The sequence below is a fragment of the Sminthopsis crassicaudata genome, chromosome 1 (assembly GCF_048593235.1).
Source record: "Sminthopsis crassicaudata isolate SCR6 chromosome 1, ASM4859323v1, whole genome shotgun sequence".
Taxonomy (NCBI): Eukaryota; Metazoa; Chordata; class Mammalia; order Dasyuromorphia; family Dasyuridae; genus Sminthopsis; species Sminthopsis crassicaudata.
Genome location: NC_133617.1, coordinates 672,792,248 through 672,816,683, shown reverse-complemented (window position 1 = coordinate 672,816,683; position 24,436 = coordinate 672,792,248). Strand labels below are relative to the sequence as shown.

The window sequence follows — 24,436 nt, the reverse complement described above, 5'->3', positions numbered from 1 at the left end:
CCTTCCTATGTATATGACTACTTCCTCTTAGTTTCCTTTGCTGGATTGTTCTCTTGGCCATATCCATTAAATATGATCTCATCACCTCCAATGGGCTCAATTATCTCTGTGCAAATGATTACCAGATTATATAATTAGTCCTACTCTATCCAAAATCAAGATCTCAAACTCAAATATGTTTAAAAAAGAGCTTATTGCCTTCTCTCCTCACCTCCCCATTCCCAACAATCTTTAATCTCAGTCTCTGCTATTACTAGTCAAAGGCACTACTATGCTGCTAGTTTCTACTATTGGTAGGTACTACTACTGGCACTCCTTGATTTCCCTCTCGAACTCATGTCACGGATTTCACATGTTGCCAAGCTGCCTTATTTCTATTTTTATCACATCTCTTGTATATTTGTCTTTCTCCCACACAACCACCAAACTTTGGTTGAAGTTCATAATAGAATATGGCAACAGCCTTGTCTTCCTGCTTCAAGTTTCTTTCTACTTGAATCTACCTTACATTTAGATGCTAAAGTGATTTTTCTAAAGAGCACAATTAACCATGTTACTCTCTCCTCTTACTTTCTTACCTCTAGGATCAAAAATAAATTTCCGTTTGGTATTTAAAGCCCTTCAAATCAGGCCCCTTTCTACATCTCCAAACTTCTTGTATTTTTTTCTTCCATCCTCTCCTGTATGCTATGATTCTATAATAATGGACACTTCATTTCTTAACTGTGCTTTTTCATTGACTGTCCCTGATATCTGGAATTCTATCCATTTCATGTACCGACTTCTCTGGGTTTTCTTAAATATTCATTCAAATACCTCTTTCCATAGAGGGTCTTTCCCAGTCCTTGTAATTTCTAGTATTTTTCCTTCTGAATGTGTGAATCCTGTGAATGAATACTGTATCCACATAGTTTTTCCTATTTTAGAATATGAATATGCACAGGGACTATGCTTTTATTTTCTTTGAATCTCCAGAGCTTAGCATAGTGACTAAAATATAGTAAGTACTTATTAGTGCTTGTTGACTGACTGACAATTCTGTCATAAGTTATACTGTGAAAATTCTGGTTTTATAGATTTTTGTATCTTTAGATGTACTGATGGGAAAAATGAAAAAAGACAGTGCAAAGGAATTATGATTTATTTGTACCTTGAAAATAATTGATTTCGTTTTTGGAACTCTTATCCTTCTCTGTAAAAGCGGACAGAGACAAAGTCTCCATAGAGTTATTAGAGAATGTATGTTGTCAATATTTTTAATTAGAGCATCTTCAACAGGGTCTCCTATCTATCACTATTTTCCAATACTGCAAAGGAGCTAGATAAAGAGTCCTTGCCTCTTTGGGGGCATCAAAATACTATCCATGAAATCAGGCAGCAATTGAAAGGTTAAAAAAAATCAGGGTATTTTTGGATCAGTGCTTTTAATTACTCTAAAGGTATCCTTGAAAGAAGGCCCACCTTTGAAATAACAATATTCTTCTGCTGATATTGTATAGTATAGTGACAAGTCTCCAAAGAATTAAAGTTGAGTAGTGATTAATCCTGTCTTCCACCCCTAGGAAACTGCACAATGAACTAGAGATGGTGCAATCAATTAATTGACAAGAACTTGCTAAACACTCATCATGTGGCAGGCATTCTCCTAGGTGTATCTGCTCTTCTTGATCTTATAGTAAGTATACCAGAGTAAGAGTTTTTTTTCAAACATGGCTCATATGTGGATTTACTTTGTGAAAATTTTCTATTCAGGATTGTGTGTGTGTGAATTGGTGAGATACTAGGTAGTCATAGAGATTTTTTTTTTTTAAAAAGAGTATCAATAATAAAATACAAAGAATTAAAAAGGTCAGAAATTCAGACAAAAACAAATGATAATTTTGTTACTCCCAAGTTAAATTGAATACTCACTTTTAAAAAACCAAAACTCTATATAAGGTAAGATCATAGATTCGTACATGCTATTCTGTTTTGTTCTTCTTTGCCTATTACATATTAAAATATTTGCTGATTTTCCCCTGGTTGGCTCATTCTCAAAGTAGCCCAGCTTCCATTTTTGCCCCTTGTGGGCTATCTTTAAGAAAGACCACATGGAGAAAGCAAAGGAAGGAAAACAGGAAGGGAAAAGAGGGAGAGGAATAGTGTGTCACTATGTAAATCCTATGTGACTTGTGCTCCTGTTTTCATCTGGGGAGGGAAGGTAATCAGCCTTGGGTGCCCAGAGCAGCAAAAATTACTCTGCCAGTTTCTTCTGCCAAGGAATTTTATCCTTGGGCCCAGAGGAAAACAATTCACACATAAGCACTGGATTCATCTTAGGATATATAAATTTTTTAATATATTGCAGTCTTTACTACTTTATGCGATTTTCTCCTAGCTAATTTATTTATAAGTTGACATATATGGTGTTATTTTAGAAAGTTTATTTTAGAGGAATGAACTGTCATACTCATACTCAAGTATGACTAACTAGGAGAATAACAGATCAAAGTAAGAAGATACTTGGCAGAATTTTCTTCCATGTCCTGTCTTCTACTCAATATAGTAAAATGATTGTGCTAATTAATTATATTTACTTTAATCCTTAAGGTAGTTTTGTATGATCTTTTTTTCTTCATGGTCTCTGTTAGTCAACACAATCTCAAAATTCTTTAATAAAACAGAACTCCACATGAATAAGACCGACCTGTTGTATCATGGAAAACTATTATTTTGTGCTTCGAATGTATCCTTTAGGAAGAAGTATGACACAGCACATACCATTTAGATCTATAACTCTTGGGCTTTGCATAGCCAAACATCACATACATAGAATTCCCAAGTTGACTTTTAGATAGGTTTGTTTTCAATTGAGATCATTATTTACATATTAATTTTCAATCAAATATTTATGTGCTTCTCTCCCCCCTCCAATTCCCACTGTTCTCCATTTTCTAAAGACCCACTTATATAACGAGTGATTTAAAAGAAAAGTATAAGGATTACAATACCAATGGAAAAGTAAGAAAAAGAAGGTTGCAGGTTCTGGTATAATTTTCCTATCCCAAAGCCTCAGATTTTCTTTGCAATTGCTATACAAATAAATGACACTTTAAAAATATGACATGACAAAGAATATTTGGCAGCACAAAACCCTTTTTTGTGAAATTTCTTCAGATTCTTATTCATTGTACATAGATTTAAATATTCAAAACTATAATGTAATAAAAATAAAAATGATAAGTATTACATATAAATATTATATATATGTATACATAAATAAGTAATTTATATGGTGCTAGAAGGCTTGCAAAGCACTTTCCATGTATCTCATTTTATCCACACCACAGTCCTGAGAGATAACTTGCCTGGGGTCACTCAACTAGTAATAGATAACATTAACATAAGCGCTCATGTGTGTCAGGCACTGAGTGAAGTGCCTTACAATTATGATCTCATTTGGTCTTCACAACAGCCTAGAGAAGTAGAGGCTATCATTTCCCCCATTTTACAGATTTTAGAGAAGTTAAGTGACTTTTGCAGGTCTTCCTGACACCTGATATTCTTTCCTGCTTCTCTTTTCCTTTCTTTGACCTCAGCTGTTTCACTTAATATTTTCTGTTCAGTTATTGGTCATGTTTAACATTTTGGGGCTCTTTTGGGGTTTCTTGGCAAAGATACCGGAGTGGTTTGTCATTTCCATCTCCAGCTCATTTTACAGATGGGGAAACTGACACAATAGGGGTAAGTGACTGCCAGGGTTACACAGCCAGTAAGTGTCAATATAAGAGACAGAAAAAATTCTGTGTAAGAAGGGTCATTCTCTAACTAAAGAAGCTTTACCACCTTGCAAATTCAAAGAGAGTTGAATAATTATAAAGTAGTTGGAGAAAGTGTTGAAGTATAATCATACTTACTCATTCCCCCAGTCTAGGCGCACTGTGATGTGTCTCTTAACCTCTCGCACCTGATCCTGAGTAAGGTGACCAGAGAGTAGCTGCCTCCGAAGGTCAATAAGTTCATTCATTACATGACGTAATTTGTAGAAAAGATCTACTTTGTGTTTCTGTAAGGGAATTTGAGGGGAAAAAGAGGAATAGGAAAGGGAGTGGAAAAAAAAGACAAAAAGAAATCAAATTAAAAATACAAAATACACTCATTTTTCTGATCTGCAAAATGGAGATTCAAAGAACAAAACTGTTTATTCAACTCTTTTCCATATAGACTTAAAAACTTTGTTAATCCCTCATGTGCATAAGATTCCATAAATATATTCACAGTTTTCAAAATACATCAGGAAAATGTTGGCTAGAAAATTAAAATAATGTAATTTTACAATGCATTTATTTCTTGATTGTTTAGATAGTTTAGAGTCTAGGCCCTTATTTTTGTTTTATTTTCCAGGTTTTATGTTTTATTTTACATGACCCTATTTGGGTGCATTGTACTTTTAGACAAAATCAAACCATTAAAGCATAATCAGAAATTTTAAAAAGAGATGGACTCCACAGCTTAGTTCCCTGAAAGCAGCTCTGGAACCTGCTGTAGCAACAAGTTTTTATAATCATAAATACCTATTCAAATATATAGTATGGAATAGATAGTTTTAGTAAATATTGGTAAAAAAACAAAATAAAACAAAAAATGATTGTAAATGCCAAGTTTGTGTGGGTGGGGGAGGAGATGGGAAGGTCATTTTCTATAAAGACTGTGGTCAACATTAAATTTCAGATCACACCATTAAATTCACAGTAGGTTCCCAAAATTCATCTAGTTCTCTAAACAGAATTTTTTTTCTTTTTTAATTTTTTAAATTAATTTTATAATTATACATTTTTGACAGTCTATATGCATGAGTAATTTTTTTATAACATTATCCCTTGTATTCATTTTTCCAGATTTTCCCCTCCTTCCCTCTATTCCCTCCCCTAGATGCCAGGCAATCTCATACATTTTACATGTGTTACAGTATAACCTAGATATAATTTATGTGTGTAAATCCAATTTTCTTGTTGCACATTAAGTATTGAATTCCGAAGGTATAAGTAACCTGGGTAGATAGACAGTAATGCTAACAATTTACATTCACTTCCCAGTGTTCCTTCTCTGGATGTAGTTGTTTCTGTCCATCATTGATCAACTGGAAGTGAGTTGGATCTTCTTTATGTTGAAGATTTCCACTTCCATCAGAATACATCCTCATACAGTATTGTTGTTGAAGTGTATAGTGATCTTCTGGTTCTGCTCATTTCACCCAGCATGAGTTCATATAAGTCTCTCCAAGCCTTTCTGAATTCATCCTGCTGGTCATTCCTTACAGAGCAATAATATTCCATAGCCTTCATATACCCTAATTTACCCAATCATTCTCCAATTGATGGACATGCATTCATCTTCCAGTTTCTAGCCACTACGAAAAGAGATGCTACAAACACTTTGGCACACATAGGTCCCTTTCCCCTCTTTAGCATCTCTTTGGGTTATAAGCCCAATAAGAGCACTGCTGGATCAAAGGGTATGCACAGTTTGATAACTTTTTGGGCATAGTTCCAGATTGCTCTCCAAAATGGCCAGATTCTTTCACAACTCCACCAACAATGTATCAGTGTCCCAGTTTTCCCACATCCCCTCCAACATTCATCATTATCTTTTCCTGTCATCTTAGCCAATCTTACAGGTGTGTAGTGATATCTCAGAGTTGTCTTAATTTGCATTTCTCTGATCAATAGTGATTTGGAACACTTTTTCATATGAGTGGATATAGTTTCAATTTCATTATCTGAGAATTGTCTGTTCTTATCCTTTGACCAATTATCAATTGGAGAATGTAAACAGAATTTCTAATAAGTATTATTAGCACTAGAGTTTTCAACCTCTTCCGCCTAGGAACAAATTGCTTTTATTCTTGATGACTAATTACGAGTATGAGCTTCATAAGAATAAAATGGAAACATTTTCATACACTTTACTGTGAACATCTGTAATATTTTTGTTGCTCAGTTTTTTCCCCTCATATCTGACTCTTTATGACTCCATTTAGAGTTTTCTTGGCAAAAATACTAGAGAGATTTGCCATTTCCTTCTCCATCTCATTTAACAGATAAGGAAAACTGAGGCAAACAGAGTAAGTGACGTGCCCACAGTCACACTATTAGTAAATGTCTAAGTCTGGATTTGAACTCATGAAGATGAGTCTTCCTGATTTCAGGTCTGGCATTCCACTGTACCACCTTTTGTTTATTTGTAATCTTACCTTTTTTTTAGTCTATTTCCTACCCTGAGACAATTTCTAAGTGATATTACAAAATGAATAATAAGTCAGAATTTAAAAAAAATTAGAATTATATATGTTTATAAACTAACCCTAGAAGTGAGAGTGTCTCCACATTTTTCTTTGTTGGAAATAAATGCAATTTTCTTTAGCCACTGATGTTAATAAACTAAAATCTCTATTTTAATTCTTTCTTTGTAGAAGTTTTTCATTCAAAACAAAGAGGAAAAGGGATGGTGGAGAAGCACTACTCATGTGAAGAAATTAGGAATGAGAAAGAGGAAACTTGATGGAGAGTATCTGAATGAAGGTCAATGAAGGAAGAGAAATAGATATAGTTTTGTTGCTGCAATATACTCCAAACAAAAAGAGAAAACAGGTGAAGAGTCTTATAAGATCTTGTGGTTACAATTATCTAGATATCTACTGGATCATGCTCTCTCTATATATATCATTTGTAGAATCATTATTAATTTCTTGACTTATCTTAATCAAAATTTCATCCTTCAGAAGGAGAAATTCAATTGTGAATCTTATCCATATTAACAGGATGGAACTGACTACAATTGATGGGAATGCTTGGTGGGGGCAAAGAGAGAAAAGACTTCTGAAAGTTTTTAATGGAGAAGAAGAGGAAACCTGAATCTTGTCTGGCATGTGATCCAGATTTGGAGAAAGCAAATTTCAAAGAATTCTGAGAAAACCTGGAACTAAACTGTTGGGAAAAATCAGACTAAGAGGAATGTTCAGGAATGAAGTGCTTTCCATCATATTGCCTCCTTATGACTTCCGAATTTCTTCACATAAATATACTTTCTTCAGATATAATGCTTCTCCAACAAACCTCTCTTTTATCTATTGCCTTTTTTGTGTATATCCCTATCGAGAACTCCCAAGAAAGTACTGAGGAAATGATTACAAGTAGGAGAAAATGGGATTTGTCTAAAAAGCCTGAAACAGGTACACAGAGAACATACTGATTAAACACCTTACATTAAAAAGAAAAAAAAAAAGAAATGTATCAAAGAAGATAGAAGCAAACTCAGTTAATAGGATGAAGATAAGAGCATGTCATGGTCCTGTGAAAATAGCATCAAGAATTCTAAAGCTCAGAAAGAGCTGAGGCTGGCAAGAGAAATTCAGGAAAATCCAAACCATCCCCCTCAAAAACCCCCCACACCAAAACTATATTTGAAATAATTAACAGGTAGTTGATTGCCAAGATATGGAAGAAAAGACTAAAAAGAGTTCCTTACCATACTTTATAAATTTAGATGATCATATAAACAACATCTTTAGGTATTGAAAGAGCTCCTAAATGTGACTGCTGAATAACTAACAATGATATCTGAATGATCAAGGAAAATGGTACCAGGGACAAAGATTTTTACGGGCTAATGTCAAAAAGGGAAGAGAACAGAATTTATTAACTAGAGGCCAGTGAGTTTGACTTTGACTTCTGAGATAATTCTAAAATAGATCATCAAAATGATGTGGGTAAAAATTTAGAAAGGAAAGAAAAGATTACAAAGACCTTGCATAGTATCATCAAAAACAAGTTAAGTTCTATCAACATTAGATGTCAAACTGAACTGCAAAGCAATAATCATTAAAATAATTTTTATACTGGTTAAAAGAAGAGAGAAAGATCTCTGGGGAACAAAATAGGTCCACAAAATAGAAGAAAACAAACACAGTAAGCCCAAAGTTTACAGATACTATGGGAAATGATCACTGTTTGAAAAATTTGCTGGAAAAACTGGATAGTCTGAGAATAATTAAATTTAGACCAACATGTTACCCAATAAGACAAGATAAGCTCCAAATGTATATATCACCTAAGTATATATAAGATTATATCATAAATTAGAAGAGTGAAGAAACCATTACTTTTTAGATCTATGGAGACAGAGGAAAAATCAAGTGATAGGAAGATTCACACAAGATAAAAAAAGCTACAAACAAATCTAAAACAGTAAAATCAGAAGGGGAATAACTGACTGGAAAAATTTTTTTGCAATGTTTCTTTGATGAAAGTCTCACTTTCAAGATCCATAAGGACCTGATTCAAATTTACATGATTCATAGCCATTCCCCCAATAGAATAGTGGTGAAAAGAATGTGAACACACAGTTACCAGAGAAAGAAATTCAAGCTATTACTGTCATAAGAAAAAATGCTTTAAATAACTAATAATTAGAGAAATTCAAATTAAAGCACATTTGAGACTTCACTTTATGCCTATGAAACTGTTAAAGATAAGAAAAAGAGGAAAATGATAAATGTTGCAGCACTATTAGTAGAACTGTGAATTGTTCCTGGCATTCTAGAAAGCAATTTGGAACTGTGACAGAAAGTTACTAAACTTTGTAGGCCCTCTGACCCAATTGTACCACTATTAGGCCAAAGAATGAAGATGTCTACACACAGAAATTTATATCAGCTCTTTATGGTAGTGCCAAATTGGAAACTAAGTGGAATGGCTAAATAATTTGAGGCAAAAAGATGTAATGAAATATTGTTGTGCTATACAAAATGATAAACAGTCAATTTCAAAGGAAGTGAGAAGACATATGAATTGATGCAGAATGAAGGGATCAGAACAAGGAGAACAATTTATGCAGTGATAGCAATATTATAGAAAAAAAGCAACTTTAGAGTCTTTAGAACTCTGGTCAATAAAATAATAAATCATGAGTCCCCAAAAAATGAACATATAATATGCCAGAAGAAATGAACTTAAAATGCATAAGGAAATGTACATTTTTATACATGGCCAAATATGAATTCATTTTGCTTGACTTTGTAGATAGATACTGAAAGATTTGTTTTGTTTGTTTTTAATTTTCTCAATGGCAGAAGGGTTAGTGGGAAAGACAGATTAATTAAAAAAAAACTCATTGCTTGAAAAAGAAATACAATGATAACTGAAAGATCATGGTACCAAGGGCAAAGATTATTTAGGGCTAATTTTAAAAAAGAGAATAGAATTTAAAAGCCAGAAGTCATCTGGCTTGATTTTGACCCCTGTAAAAATTCTAGAAAGGATCTTTAAAATCATGTTGGTAAAATTTTAGAAAGAGAAGAAAAGAATAAAAAGAATAAAATCCAATGATATTTTCAAAAAGATAATAGAAAGTATAGATTAAAAAATAGATCAAAAGTAGGGATTGTTTTAGAATTTTATTTATAATTTCAGCAATTAATACAGTGCCTAGCACATGGTAAGTGCTTAATAAATGTTTGTTGGTCAATTCTAAACTAATCTTATTTCCTTTTTTATGGAATTTTTAAATTGCAGATAAGATATATGGATGCAATTTATTTAGATTTTAGCAAAACTTTTGATAAAATATTACATTCTAACCTTGTGGAGAAAACGTAGACCTATGGAAAAGATGATATGGATAGTTTGGCTAGACTTAAAGTATGCTTGATGATTAAACAACTAAATGGCAAGTATTCCTTAGGGAAGTTCTTTAGTAAACCTGTGTTTGGTTGAATGATGTATAACATTTTTATTAGTCATGTGGATAAAAGCAAAAATGTCATTGTTATAAAGTTTTCAGATGAAAGAATCTTTGGAGGGATGCCTAATGCATAGGTAACAAACATAAGATCTAAGAGGATCTTGACAAGATAGAATATTGGGTAAAAATCTAATAATAATAATTTTATTAGGTATACATGTAAATAAAGTCTTATATATCATTGATACAAAAAAATCAATTTCACAAATAAAAGACTGAGGCGATATGGTTACACAGTAGTTGTCCTGGAAAAGATATTAGGGTTTTAGTGGATCACAAATTCAGCAGAGTCAACAATGTAACAATCTGTGGCAATCAAAAAAGCTGGTGCATCCTTGGGCTATGAGATAGGGGAAGACTTTTTGCCATTACTAAAACTCACCTGGAGGACTGAGCTCAGTTTTGAATGCCATAGTTTAAGAAGGACATTGATAAGCTGAAAAATGTCCAAAGGAGGGGAATCAGTATGTGAACCTTGAGTCCATGCCACAAAAGAACTGATCAAAGGAACTGTCTGTTTGGTTTGTTTGGTCAGGAGAAGCACGATAGTTATCTTAAAGTATTTGATGGGCTGTTTTGTGGAGGAGAGGTTAGATTTGTAGAATCTGGGCAAAAAAAAAAAAACAACAGTGGTTGAAAAGAAATGACAGGTAGAAGAGGAAGAAAAGTTTTGGCTTGATGCCAGGAAAATCTTTCCAAAATATACAGTTCTCCAAAAGTGGAAAAAGCCCTTTGAAAAGTGATGGGTTCCCCTACTCTGGAAGTTTTCAAACTGAGGCTTATTGGGCATCTTATGGTGGGGATTCCATTCATGGCCAAGTTGGACTACACTGCTTCTGATTTCTCTTCTAACTCTTAAATTATGTGTTTCTGTGACGTTTTCCCTGAATATAATCATGAATGCAAATTACAAACCAGTAGCATCAGCTAACTCATCTGGGAAGTTGACAACCTATGATAAAAATGTCAGAAAGACAGAATTACAGAATTGGAAGGAAAGAAAGGGTCTTAGAAATTCTTTATTTCAACTTGGATCTCAAAATCTTTAACAAGTTGGCCATGCAGTCTCTATTTGCAAACTTTTATATATGGGGAAATTAGTTCTGCCCCAAGACTTTTCCCTTACACAGGACTGACATATGTATCTAGATTGCCTCTTTTCATTGGTAATAGTTCTGCCTGTAAAGGTCAAAAGAAACAAAACTAATCCCTCTTCTATATGACATTTAATTTATGTAAATGATTTTATATAAATGATTTTAATATTTTAATAGAAATTTTAATTTAATATTAAACTTGAGAGGGCTATACTTTTTTTACATGATAACTTTATTATAAATTTAAGAGGAGTAGCAAGTTGTACACAATAATTTGCAGTTTAATGTACAACCATCTTTTAAAAATTATACTGTTATGGAAATGCTTGTTTTAGTCCATAAATTAAAAACATGTGTAAAGTTATTATTTCCCACCAAGACCTGTCTTAATTTAGGTGTAGGATGGAACAGAAGGTTAAATAACTGACAAGTTGATAACCTTGGACTGGAAACTAAGATTGTTGTGCCACAGTTCCCTTTTATTGTCCTGCCTCAGTTTCCCTGAACTGTCCAAAGGCTATACTTTTTATAGGAATTTATTTCTAGTTGGAGGATCCTAAAAATTAATCTAATAGCATCCCATTTTGGGACAAATACATTCATTTTTCAATTAATTATCAGATTGAGAGTATTCAGTAAGTTCAGCTAGAATTGCTTTAAAAATAAGAAAATATACCAATGCCAATATCCCAAACAGCAAGATGATAGAGAAAATACAGCACCTGTGGATTTAAATGAATTTAAGTAGGTGTTTAAGTCCTAGATTGTTGTACTAAAGCTAACACAGCATGTATTGAACACACACACACACACACACACACACACACACACACACTTTTTGCTATCAGAGGATCAACATTTAAAGGAAAACATTTAGAAATGGTTTGTGTAACTCTAAGTTATTAGGCTAGGTGGTGCAATAGATAGAGTACCAGGTCTGGAATCAAGAAGACCTAAGTTCAAATCTTCACTTCAGACATTAGCTGTGTGATCCTAAACACAGTCACTTAACCCTTGGTTTTTCAATTTCCTCATCTGTAAAATGACTGGAGAAGGACAGGAAAATGGCAAACAACTCCAATATCTTTGCAAGGAAAACCCCAACTAGAGTCACAAAGAGTCAGCCATGAGTGAAAGGGCTAAATGCCATGGAGACAGCCATCAGACTTTAGAAATGGGCAAATAAACTGCCTCAGAGTTCAGCAGTTTGTTAATGTTTTCTGAACATGGCTTTTGGAACCAGTAAGGACCAATGAGGCTCTTAGAAATCTTCTGTTTTGCAGAATGAGGACAGTAGGGAGGATCAAAGATATACATTTGATCCCTGCTGCTGCTGGGCTACTGTGCTTCCTGCTTAGTTAGGGGAGGAACAGATGGAAGAAAAGACAGCTCTGACCCTCCTAGCTGGGAGCTAGAAAGTGTTCAGTGCTTATTTAGATCATTTATCTAACAATCAAGTTCCACTTTAAATTATCATGTATGTCTATGTTTCTGATTATAAATTGAAAAATACCTGGTGGCCACAAACTTTCAAGAGATTAATAACAGCTTTTAGAGAGATTGGGGAAGAAGTTTTGACTCTTTTAAAGAAACAGGAGACAATATTTCTTTTTCAATACAAGTTGAAGATAAGGGGAAAAGTGTATCCATATACTCTCTTAGCCTTGTGAACATGTTAATAAGAATGAAATATATTTCTCCAAATTACTAATTTTGTAACTTTGTAGACTGGAAATAAACACAATTTCTGTTTTTTGCAGAGATTCACTTATTTCATTTCTCAACTATTGTTGTTGACTTTTTTCTAGTCCAATATAAAAAAATTTTGTAAGCAAACATTATTCATTCATTTTTGGGTGGTAAGAATTATTCCTCCAACTTTTCTTTAAGCAAGAGAGGTATACTTTAAATATAACCCAGAGACAAATGAAAATTTCCTATGTGTTGGGGAACTTATAAATAAACCATAATAACATAGCTCTTTTTAAAAATTAGTACTAAATAAAATTCTGAATGTTTTCTCATTGTATTTCAATGGTATGCTATGAGGGTAAAGGAGAGGACTACCCAGATCAGGTACTCTCAACCATTTTTAGTCTTCTTATAGTCTGGTGTTCAAACTTGCTCTTCCCATACTCCCCATTCAACAAAAAGAAACAAACCAGAATTTACTAAGAACATATATCAAAGAAATTAAAAGGTTCTATGAATTTGTCAAGCCATTCTGAGAGTGATTTGTAACTATGCTCACTAAATTACTGAATTGCACATACCCGTTGATCCAGAATTACCACCAATATATTTGTACTCCATGTAGATTAAAGAAAGAGGAAAAGGACTCACATGTATAAAAATATAGCATCTCTTTTTGGAACAATTAGAAACAAAGGAGGTGTTAATCAACTGGGGAATGGCTGGACATATCATAACATATCAAAATTAAAGAATATCATTTTGCAGTAAGAAATTATGCAAGGGACAGTTTCAAAGAATCCTGAGAAGACCAAGGCAGTTATTGTAGTTATCTTCAGTGTACAGAATGCTGGGCCAGGGATAAAGTTCAAATCTAGTCTCAGATACTTAGTAACTGTGTGACTCTGAGCAAGTCATTTAACCTTGTTTGCCTCAGTTTGCTTATGTGTAAAGTGAGCTAGAGAAGGAAATGTATCTTTGACAAGAAAACCCCAAATGGGGTCATGAATACCACTGAAATGACTGAACAACAAAAATGTACAGAACCAGGAGAATAATTTATATAAATTAGCAATACTACAAAGACAACTTTCAAATACTTGAGAACTCTGAAAAAAAAACACGATTGACCATGATTCTAGAGAATTAATGAAATATGCTACCTGCCTCCCGAGAGAGGGGTAATGGAGCAAATGTGGGAAAATATACATTTTTAGATATGGCCAAAAAAAGTTTTTTCTTTTGTTTGACAATGTATATTTGTTCTAAGGGTTTGATTGTCTTTATTTATCCCTTAAAGGGGGACTATAGGGGAGTAGAAAAGAGAGAAAACAAAAACTTGTTAAATGCAAGAATTGTCATTAAGTTGTTAAATTTTATCAGAATACAGTCAGACAAATTAGAAAAACTTGATTCTGTTTCTTGTCAACTAAGTTTTATTCCTGATATAATTTTTGAAAGATATATTTATATATCAATCTTCCAGTTTATTTCTTGCTTTGTATTTGATTGAGAACAGAATTGAGAATACTGAATTACAGAGATAAGTTTCTATAAATAAAATTAAATTTAGCCTTGTGAGCATGTTTAATAAGAATGAAACATACTTCTTCGAGTTACAAATTTTGCAACTTCCTAGATTGGAAATCAATTCAGTTTCTGGTTATTGCAGGGATTCATTTGCTTCATTCTTCACTCAATCATTGTTGTTGATTTTTTCAAGCTCAATATAAAAATGATTTTGTAACCAAAATTATTCATTTGGTTTTGGGTGATAGGAACTACTCTTTCATCTGTCTCTTTCCATTTTTCAGATGTTCTATTATGATCCCTCCCTTTTTCATCTCAGCCCAGCCTCTTCCTTGTTTTTCTTCATTCCAAAAATCTTTTCATTAACACTGCTACTTTGGAAATATTTCTGTAGATAGATATTTACTAAACATCCTCAATACTCCTGGGGGTATTTGAGTCCCACATTAGAACTCCATGATCTAGATGCAAGGCAATAATATTAAAATAATCACATGAAAGGAAAATTAGTTGTTTCATCAAGAATCCCCTTTACAGTCTTCCTGAGAAAGATTCTGGGAAGATGTTGGATTAGGTTGGTAAATCTCAAGCTTTCCAGATTTCCCCACAAACAGAACAAAGTTGCCCCTCAGAGAGAACATAGACTGGTGAAAAATCAAAAAGACTTGGTGCAAAAAATGGGTCCTCCTGTTCTGAAGATCAGATCTGCACCTACAGGCTAGCTCCACAGAAACACCAGATGGGGAACATGAGGGATAGCTGGGTTTGGCTAGAGTCTCATTGGGAATCATAGAAACTTTCACCTCCTGTATAGCTTTAGGAGTCTGAATCCTGGAAGACTGAAGAATCTTGACTGATTAGGAATGCTGGGCCCAGCTGTGCTGCTGAGATGGGTCCTGGGCAAGAAGAAACCAGCACACCTGGTTTATGCAGTGGGGCAGGGACGCTGTTGGCTGCCAGTACTTGCAGGAAGGAGGAATTCTTAGTTTGGGGTCCAAGTTCAGAGGGGAGAGCTAACTTGACGCAAGAGACACAATCCTTCTACCCCATGATAGAGGTACTTCCACTAATGCTTCTCATTAAGAAAAAAAATGAACTGGAAAAGAAGAACCTAAACATAGAAACTTACTATGAGAATAGAGGAGACTGGGATTCATATTCAGAGTAGGACACTAAAATTAAAAAAAAAAGCTTCTTCTACCCCTAAGAGTAACATTAAATTGCTTCCTACCCAGAGAGAATTTGTAGAAGACTCAAAAAAGAATTTAAAAATCAAATGAGAGACATTGAGGAAAAATTAAAACAAAACAAAACAACACCATCCAAGAAAAACAAGATTATGAAAAAAAAAACAACTAGAAAAGGAGATACAGTCTTAAAGACAAAAATAACTCTTTGAAAATTAGAATTGGGCAAGGGGAAGCCAGTGAAGTTATAAGAGACCAAGAAATAACAAAACAGAATACAAAGAATGAAAAAAAAAATAGAACAGACCGTAAAACTTCTTCTAAGAAAAACAACAGATCTGGAGAATAGATCAAGAAGAGAAAATATAAGAATAATTATCTAAAAGCTATGACCATAAAAAAAAACTTGACAGAATAATGCAAGAAATAATCCAAGAAAACTGTCCTGGAGTAGTAGAGCAGGAGGGAAAATAGAAATATAAAAAATGCACTGATCACCACCTTCAAGAGATCTTTTATGGAAAACCCATACATTATTGCCAAATTTTGAAACCCCCAGATCAAAGAGAAAATTATGCAAGAAACAATAAAAAAATTCAAATAGGTGAGAGCTACAATTAGAATTATTCAGGACTTATCAGCAGCCACAATAAAAGATCACAGGCCCCAGAATCATATATATTGACAATCAAAAGAGCTAGGCCTATGGCAAAAAATATGTTCAGCAAAATTATCCATACTATTGAATGAAAAAAATGCACTTTAAAAGAACCTACAGATTTTCACGACTTTCAACCTCAATAGAAAATTTAACATACAAGAGCCAATATCAAAGGTTAATTTCAAGAAACTTCATATGGAATTGTTTATGTTTTTTACATGGAAATGTATACCATATGCTTAAGATTGACACCAGCAATTAGGTAGCTCAAAAAATATTGGGACAGAGTTAAGGTAAAAATAGTAATTATGTTATACAAATGAGATACAGAGGAAGAATAGACACAGAAGCATTAGAGGGGGAGGAGGACTCATGGTTTTGAAAACCTATTCATATCAGAATGGATTAAATAGTAGCATTACATAAATACATGAAAAGTATTGGTATATTAATCTATAAAATCTATGAAGAAATCTTTATTTCTATAAAAATGTTATAAAATATATAAAGAAGCTATAGAGAATCTATATCTATAAAGAAATAAAGAAGGAGGGATGGGCAATGGGGAAGCAAAGTGTGAGGGAAGAAGACAAGGGAAGGATTCATAGTTGGGGGAAGGTTAAGTAATACCGTGTTTCCCCGATAATAAGACACTGTCTTATTATTTTTTTGGGACTAAAAAACACCAGAGGGCTTATTTTCAGGGGAGGGCTTATTTTATCCTCCATCATGCCCCTTTTATCCTCCATCATGCCCATTTTAGCCTCCATCATGCCCCTTTTATCCTTCATCATGCCCATTTTAGCCTCCATCATGCCCCTTTTATCCTCCATCATGCCCATTTTAGCCTCCATCATGCCCCTTTTAGCCTCCATCATGCCCCCTGAGTGCTTATTTTATTCTCCATCGCTTACTGAACTTACCGAGTTTTTAGATGGTCCTGTCTCAGCTCTACTCCGCGGCGCTGCTCTCAGTAGCGCCAGCAAGCAAATCACCAGGGAAGAAGAGGATGACGCGCTCACTGCTGCAGCTCTGATTGGATGCAGCTCGGAGCGCGACGTGCGTTTCACCCGGGAGGGGAGGGCGGCGCTGCTTACTGAAGGTACCGCTACGCAGCATATAGCGCAGGGGATCACCATGATGACCGTTTTCATAGTAAGTTCGACAGGGCTTATTTTCGGGGGAGGGCTTATTTTAGCGGAATATTAAAGAGTATGTGGGTGTCTTATTTTCAGGATAGGTCTTATTATCGGGGAAACACGGTAGCAAGGCAAGTTAAGGAGCATAATTAAAGCAAAAAGGTAGTAAGGATAGGAAAGATATGTGTATGTGTGTGTTGTCTGTATATGTATACATAAATATAACCTTGCTTAACTATAGCCTGCTTCAGGAATATGGGAGGATGAAAAGGGAAAAAAGGAATAAAGTAAAAAATATGTGCAACAGAGAACAGAACAACCTACAAGGAAGTAAAGATGTATACTCATGAATATAATTTCTTCTACTATATCCTGTATAGTATTATAATATAGATATATACTATTATAGTATAGGTATATACTATATCATATATATATATGTGTGTGTGTGTGTGTTTATGTATGTATATATATACATATATATATATAATATAGTATATACCTATATCATACACACACACACACACACACACATATATATTCTACTATATATCCTTTCTTGAACTGGTAATTTATTGTTATATGTTGTGTCCTGCTTTCTAGAGCCCCCAAGTTGGGGTGACAAAATGTACCATTGCTTTCGAGAGCCTTCACACTGGGGTGATTAAAATTTACTATCTTAGAGAAGTTCTGAGGTGGGATGCCTGAGGTTGGTGGAAATATGGAGTCTGTTTATTCCAAGGACTTCCCCCTTTTTATACCCTCATGCCCTTATGTAACAAAAACAACACTGGGCAGATGCTAAGAATATACTGTGCACATGGGACCACATATACAACTTGCTATTGTATGTAGTTTGCCACCTGGTATCACTCTTTGCCACCTGGCATTCTGCTTCAATTACAACGCAGGTTGTCACTGCCCACTGACTTTTCAGAAAGGCCAAGAGCCATGAGGGGACATGGGGAGCTGAATCCGACATTGTCAGCAGGTTCCTTCTGGGCTGAAGGGTCTTATACCTCACCCAGAGTTCCTCCACTGACTGTGACCCTCTATGGTTCTATATTTTGAATCCTCCCTGATATTCTGCTAGGCCTATGACAATATTCTGTTCTGTTCTGTTTTATTTTGTTTTATCTTGCTTTTCTGTTTTTTTCTTTTTTTTTTTAAAATTCTGTTTTTAATAAAATTAATACAAAACCAAAAACATTTCTGAGAAAAGACATAGCCTCTGCTTAAGTCCCTGAATCCAGATCAATCCAACAAGGATTATTATATTTCTCCTATGTGCCAGATACTGTATATTCAAGACCAAACAAATAGATGCTTGTGTTAAAGGACCTCATAATTCCAACAGAGAGATATGATATGTAAGTAATAGTTTGATGAGGGTGAGTGCTCTCCTCTTAGGGTGGGTGTTGGGAAATGCTCCCTTTTGAAAATGCACATGTGTTGAGACTTGAATGAAAGCAGGTGTTTTAAGAAAAGATCAGGAAGAAGTGCATTACAGGTATGAGGAAAAAGTCCAGTCAAAGTTATAGAGATGGGAGATGGAATATGGACTTTGGTGAACATTTAATAAGCCCATCAATCTCCTGTTTGCCATATTTAGCTGTCTAAACTAATTCGATATGAAACCTAGTAAATTTAGTCTTTAGGAAGAAAGGAATGTATTTCATCATGTGAGATTTAATTTAGTTCTTAAAATGAACAGATTTATTATGTTGTTTGGATAGCTTCCCTTAGAAAGGCATACTGCACTATTTTCTATTCTAATTCCATCTTTTTGTTTTTCAGTCATGTCAATATATGATACCATTTGGTATTTTCTTGACAAAGAAGTGGTTTGCTATTTCTTTTTTCTGTTCATTGTGCACATGAGGAAACTGAGGTAAACAAGGTTAAATGACTTGCTCAGGGTCAGCTAGTAAGTGTTTGAGGTCAAATTTGAACTCAGTTCTTGACTCCAAGCCCTGCACTCCATCCACTATGCAACCTAATTGCTTATTGTGATAGCTTTTTAGGGGCAACAGTTTGAAGAAATAACTTATGAAAGGATATATTGGTATTCTTTAGTCAGACAATTTCAATCATGCAAAAACACAGCTTACTTCTTTAGAGAAGATTGTTCACCACAAAATAAGGATAACAATGTTAAAACTAGGTTTTTATTCACATTCATTTTCTTTTTTTTTGGTCATTATAGTCTAATATTTAATTGGTGCAGATACTCATATATAACATGAAATCAAATTATGAAAACATAGAAGGCTTTTACCCAACTTATTCAAGAATGTGTTTGGCATTGCTAAAAGTTCAACATTTGAATACATGTCAAAAATACCTGCAGAATTTTAGCATAGATGTGGAAGGTAGTCAGCGGAAATGACAGATTTAGACATATTAGACTACATCCTGGTATATTTAATGAAGCAAAAATGCCAAGAAGAATTTGCTTTATCATTGTTAAAAAGTTCCTACTATAAAACTGAGCTTTTAATGCTCTAGAATTTGGAATTCAACAAATCGGTATACTTAGGAGAAGAGTAGTTCCTGCTAAGGGAGTACAATGGCTAAGAGGGCTCTTCCTAAAACTTCCTTGGGGAAGGTGCATGCTTCTAGTAAATGGAACTGATAACTTGAAATATACAGGGAGATTATTTTGTTTCCTTGAAGTATGAAACACCAGGCTCAAGAGGAATTGATGTCCAAGTTTTACCTGGCTCCTTTCGCTGACTTCAAGGGAATATATTCTTGGCTATTTATTATTTTAATGTTACACTTTTTAAGTTGTTTTCTTAGTTTTTACTTAGAAAAGTTGGTTTCAATTGTGCTTTGTGCTAAAAGTTGGTTTCAATTGTGTTTTGTGCTCTACTGGGGATTGGTACATTTAAGAAAATATATATTTATTTGAATCCTCTTTCTACTAGAGCATAAATTCTACATTGTTGGAGTTAATTTGAATTATACTCACTGTACCTTTCCTTTGCATATAGTTGACATGTTATGAATAATAATTTAATGACTATATATGTAACACCCCCAAGTAAGTGGGATAGTTCCCTGATAGATATCCCTGTGATTCTGATACATGCAGGGAGACTTGACTCCTGATTGGCTGAGAGATATCTAGGCCCAGGATGGTACATGTGAGCTTGTGAAAAGACTTCCAAGAGACTGAGTAGAAAGAGAATTGGGAGAGAAGGCAACAATGCACAAGAGCTGCAGCCATGTAACATTTCTTGATTTATAGTCCTATATAGTGACTATAAAATACATAATGTATTTTAGTATATAATATGTATATAAATATAAATATATAAATGTATTATAGTATATAATAATATACTATAGTATAGTGAATCTCTTTTCTGAATCAAATAACCCATTTAGTCTAATGTTTACTACTGTCTATGCTAAAATGTCTAGCTTTCTCAATTTTTGTTAAATAGTTTGCTTTGGTAAACTTTTGCTAATTCCATGTGATTGTCTCATACTATGTTCAGCATCTACCAGGAGGGGATTAAGCAGGGAGAAAGTTAATTGTTATTTTTGAGGTATGCTTTCCCTGAAAAATAGTTCTTATTCTGAATGTCCCAAAGAGCATCCTACATCCAGGCTGGCAATATTTGATTTGCAGCAGATACAACTTTAACTTCATATCCCTCTTGTAGATAAGAAAGCAAAGGAGTTATAACCCAGTCATAGCTGTCTCCTAAACTCCACACAGACAGAAATCACAGTCTCCCTGGGAGCCATTGAGTGGAGTGTGCCAGATATTATCTATCTAAATAGGTCCCTGCAATACAACTATTCTTGGTCCTTCTACTTCAGATGCGACTCTTAAATATAAATTAACACTAGATGAGTGAATGGGATCCTTACTTATGGCGATCTTAGACCAAGCAAGCATCGACAACCTTGAACAGACTTTTAAATAGCTTGTTGGCAGTGGGGGAACTTTGAAACTAAGCCCTCAATATTTAAAATCTCTGCTTCCAAAACTGGATGACTTCCCTAAATAAATCTAACAAAGTTAATATTAAAAGAGAAGCAATTACATGGAAATGAATCTTTACAGTTAGGGCAGCTAGATGGGATAGTGAATACAGCACTGGGCTTGGAGTTAGGAAAACCAGAGTTCTAATCCAGCCTCAGACACTTTAGCTTTGTGATCCTGTTCATGATTTGTTAACCATGTTTTCCTCAGTTTCTCACCTGGAAAAATGAGTGGAAAAGAAAGGGCCAAACACTTCAATTTCTTTACCAAAAAAACTCCAAATGGGGTCACAAAGAGTTCAACGTGACAAACAATAGCACAAAATCTCTGCAGCAAGTTTCTCTGATAAATGTCTCACTTCCAAGAGATATGTTTCAAATTTATAATAAAAGGGATATTCTCCAACTAATATGTGGTCTAAGGATATACTCAATTAATCAATAAGCATTTATTAAGCACCTATTATGTGCCAAGCACTGTGCTAGGGATTGAGGATGCTAAAAGAGGCAAAAATCCTTGGCCTGAACTGAACAATCTAATATCTATACCAGACAATTCTCACAGGAAGAAACCCAGGTTATTTAAAACCATGCGAAAAAATGAAAAAAAAAAATAGAGAAGTGAAAATTAATGAAATTCTGATAGCAAAGATAGCAAAAATGGAAAATGATAAATGCTGATCAGGTTATGAAAAACTGGGTATCTTGTTGCATTTTAGGGGACCTGTGAATAGATGTGAATAAATTCTAGTAAGCCATTTGTAAAGGTTACTAAATAAAAGGTTACTAAACAGCATGTATCCTTTGACCCAGATATCCTACTGCTAGGCCTATGAACTAAAAAGATCAAAAAGAGAGGAAAGAGGATCTTTGTGCACAAAAAGATTTATCAGATCTTTTTATGATAACAAAAAACTGAAAATTAAGAGTATGCCTATCATTTAAGGAATAATTAAATTAATTATGGTATATTAATATGATGTAAAAATATCATTTCTTATAGAAAAGAGAAGTTATAAAAAAGAATATGGAAAAGAATATATGAATAGATGAAGAATGAATAAGCAGAGCCAGAAGAACAATTTTTATTCTAATGTAAATATTTATTAGTTATAAAAATGAAGAATTTTGAAGATTTTTAGAAACAAATGAAGAATGAAATGAGCAGAACCAGAATACAATTTATATAAATATAATCACATTATGAAGGCAAACAACTTTAAAAACTATAAGAACTTTAAATGTACAGTAGGGTGATTATTTATGATTCCTGAGGAGTGATAATGAAACAAACTATCAATTATAGAGAATATGAGACATATTTAGGCTGCAGAATGGCACATATATTTCTGCATACAATCATTGAGGACATTTGTTTTGCTTGACTAGGAATATTTGTGATAATTTCTTCTTATTTCAATGTTTTTGGGATAGAATAAAGGGAAAACAGATTTCTTGTTTTTTTTTTTTTAATAGATTAGTAAGGGAGTGCTACAGATGTGAAGTGTTTCATGCACTTTCAGATGAAGTCATGGGATTATTAGTTTTAATTAACTTTTTACTTTGTTAGAAGAGACTTCTCATAAAGTAAATTAATTTGTAAATGTTTGTAACATAAAAAGAAAAGAACTTTCAGTACAAGTCCATTGATTGGGGAATGGCTGAACAAATTGTGGGAATTAATATAATGCAATATTACAATGAATTTAGGAAGTATGAATTAAATGGCTACTCAGAAGCACGGAAAGCCTCATATGAAATAATGCAGAGTGAAAATAAACCCAATCCAGAAAATAACATATATAATGAAATAATGTACATGGAAGAGTGTATATGGAAAGATAACAACAAAACAATAAAAAGATGTGTTTAGATTATAATAATATGACCAAAGAGACCTCAAAGAAGAGATGAGAGAAAATAGTTTTCCATGCTTCTTTGCAGGGGAGGAGGATCACAGTTGTGAAACATTTCATATAACATTGCCTTTTGGATATATTGCTAAGTTTCTTAAGGCACAGTAGCATTCCATTAAACTGATATGCAATACTTTAGCCATTTCTCAAATGACAGGCATCCTTAATTTCTAGTTCTTTGCCATGACAAAAAGAGTTGCTATAAATGTTTTTGTACATATTATGGGTCCCTCTTTTCTTTCTTTGATCTTTTGGGAATATTGCCTCTTAGTGACATTTCCCAGTCATTGGGAATGCACAAATTTAATAACTTCCTGAGCATAGTTCCAAATTGCTTTCCAGAATGGCTAGATCAATTCACAGATCTGCCAGCATGGCATTAATCTGCTTGTTTTCTTGCAACCTTCCCAAAATTTAAATTCCTTTTTTTAAAAAAAAACAAAAAACCAAAACTTAACCATTGATACATGTAAAGTGAACCTTAGAAATGCTTTAATCTGCATTTTCTTAATTGACTTGGAGCGTTTTTTTATATAGCTGTTGAAAACTTAAGAGTTTTTTTTCCCTCTGAAAACTGCCTTTTCATAATCTTTTATTATTTGTCACTTGGGAAGTGACTCTTTTTAAAAACAATATCTTTAAATAAGTTCCTTATGTATTTTGGAAAAGAGACCTTTATCAGAAAACTTGTGGCATAATTTTTTTCCTCAGTGTTTCCTTTCTAATTTTAGGTAATTATAGGTCTTTAAAATTTCATATAATCAAAATTTCCATTTCATCTTCTGTAGTGTCTGTAATTCTTTTTTGATCATTAATAGTTATCCTATCCATAAATATAAGAGACAAACTATTTTTTGCTGATCTAATTTACTTCTAATAATACCGTTTATATGTAAATCATGTATCAATTTGGAGTTTATCTTGGTATGTGGTGTGAGTTTTGGGGCAAGGCTTAGTTTCTTCCAGATTGCTTTCCAATTTATCCAGCCAATTTTGGCAAATAGTGAGTTTTCACTCCAATAGTGAGTTTATACAAAACTAGACGACTGTATTCATGTGCCTCTCTATGTTGTGTGTACCAGTGATGCCAAATAAAAATGGATCCCTGTGAGCTACATGTTGATTTCAAAAAATAAAAAACGAATATTATATTTGCTATACTATATTTTTAAAATTTATTTTAGTGAACATTTTCCAGTTAGATTTTAATTTAGTCCAAGATGTACTCACTAGTTTTGCTGGAGCACATAAGTCTTGGACAATAAGTTTGATGTACATAATCTTTCCCACTGATCAACTTCTTCATTTCTTATCTAGCACAACATAGATCTGATGATTCTTACTTTGAGATATGATGCTATTTAGCCTCTTTATTCTCAATTTTTATTATATCCCTTGAAATTCTTGATCTTTTAGTTTCTCCAGATTACTATTA

General features: G+C 33.7%; 1 protein-coding gene across 5 annotated transcripts in view; it reads right to left on the bottom strand.

The window, feature by feature from the left end:
* DOCK3 (dedicator of cytokinesis 3) overlaps nucleotides 1–24,436 on the bottom strand; it is a 499,318-nt gene that overhangs the window by 198,925 nt on the left and 275,957 nt on the right. For all 5 annotated transcript variants that reach the window (XM_074283356.1, XM_074283357.1, XM_074283358.1 and 2 more), the window contains exon 6: nucleotides 3,897–4,045. In XM_074283356.1, coding sequence (XP_074139457.1) covers nucleotides 3,897–4,045 — 149 coding nt within the window. The remainder of the gene's footprint in view (nucleotides 1–3,896; nucleotides 4,046–24,436) is intronic.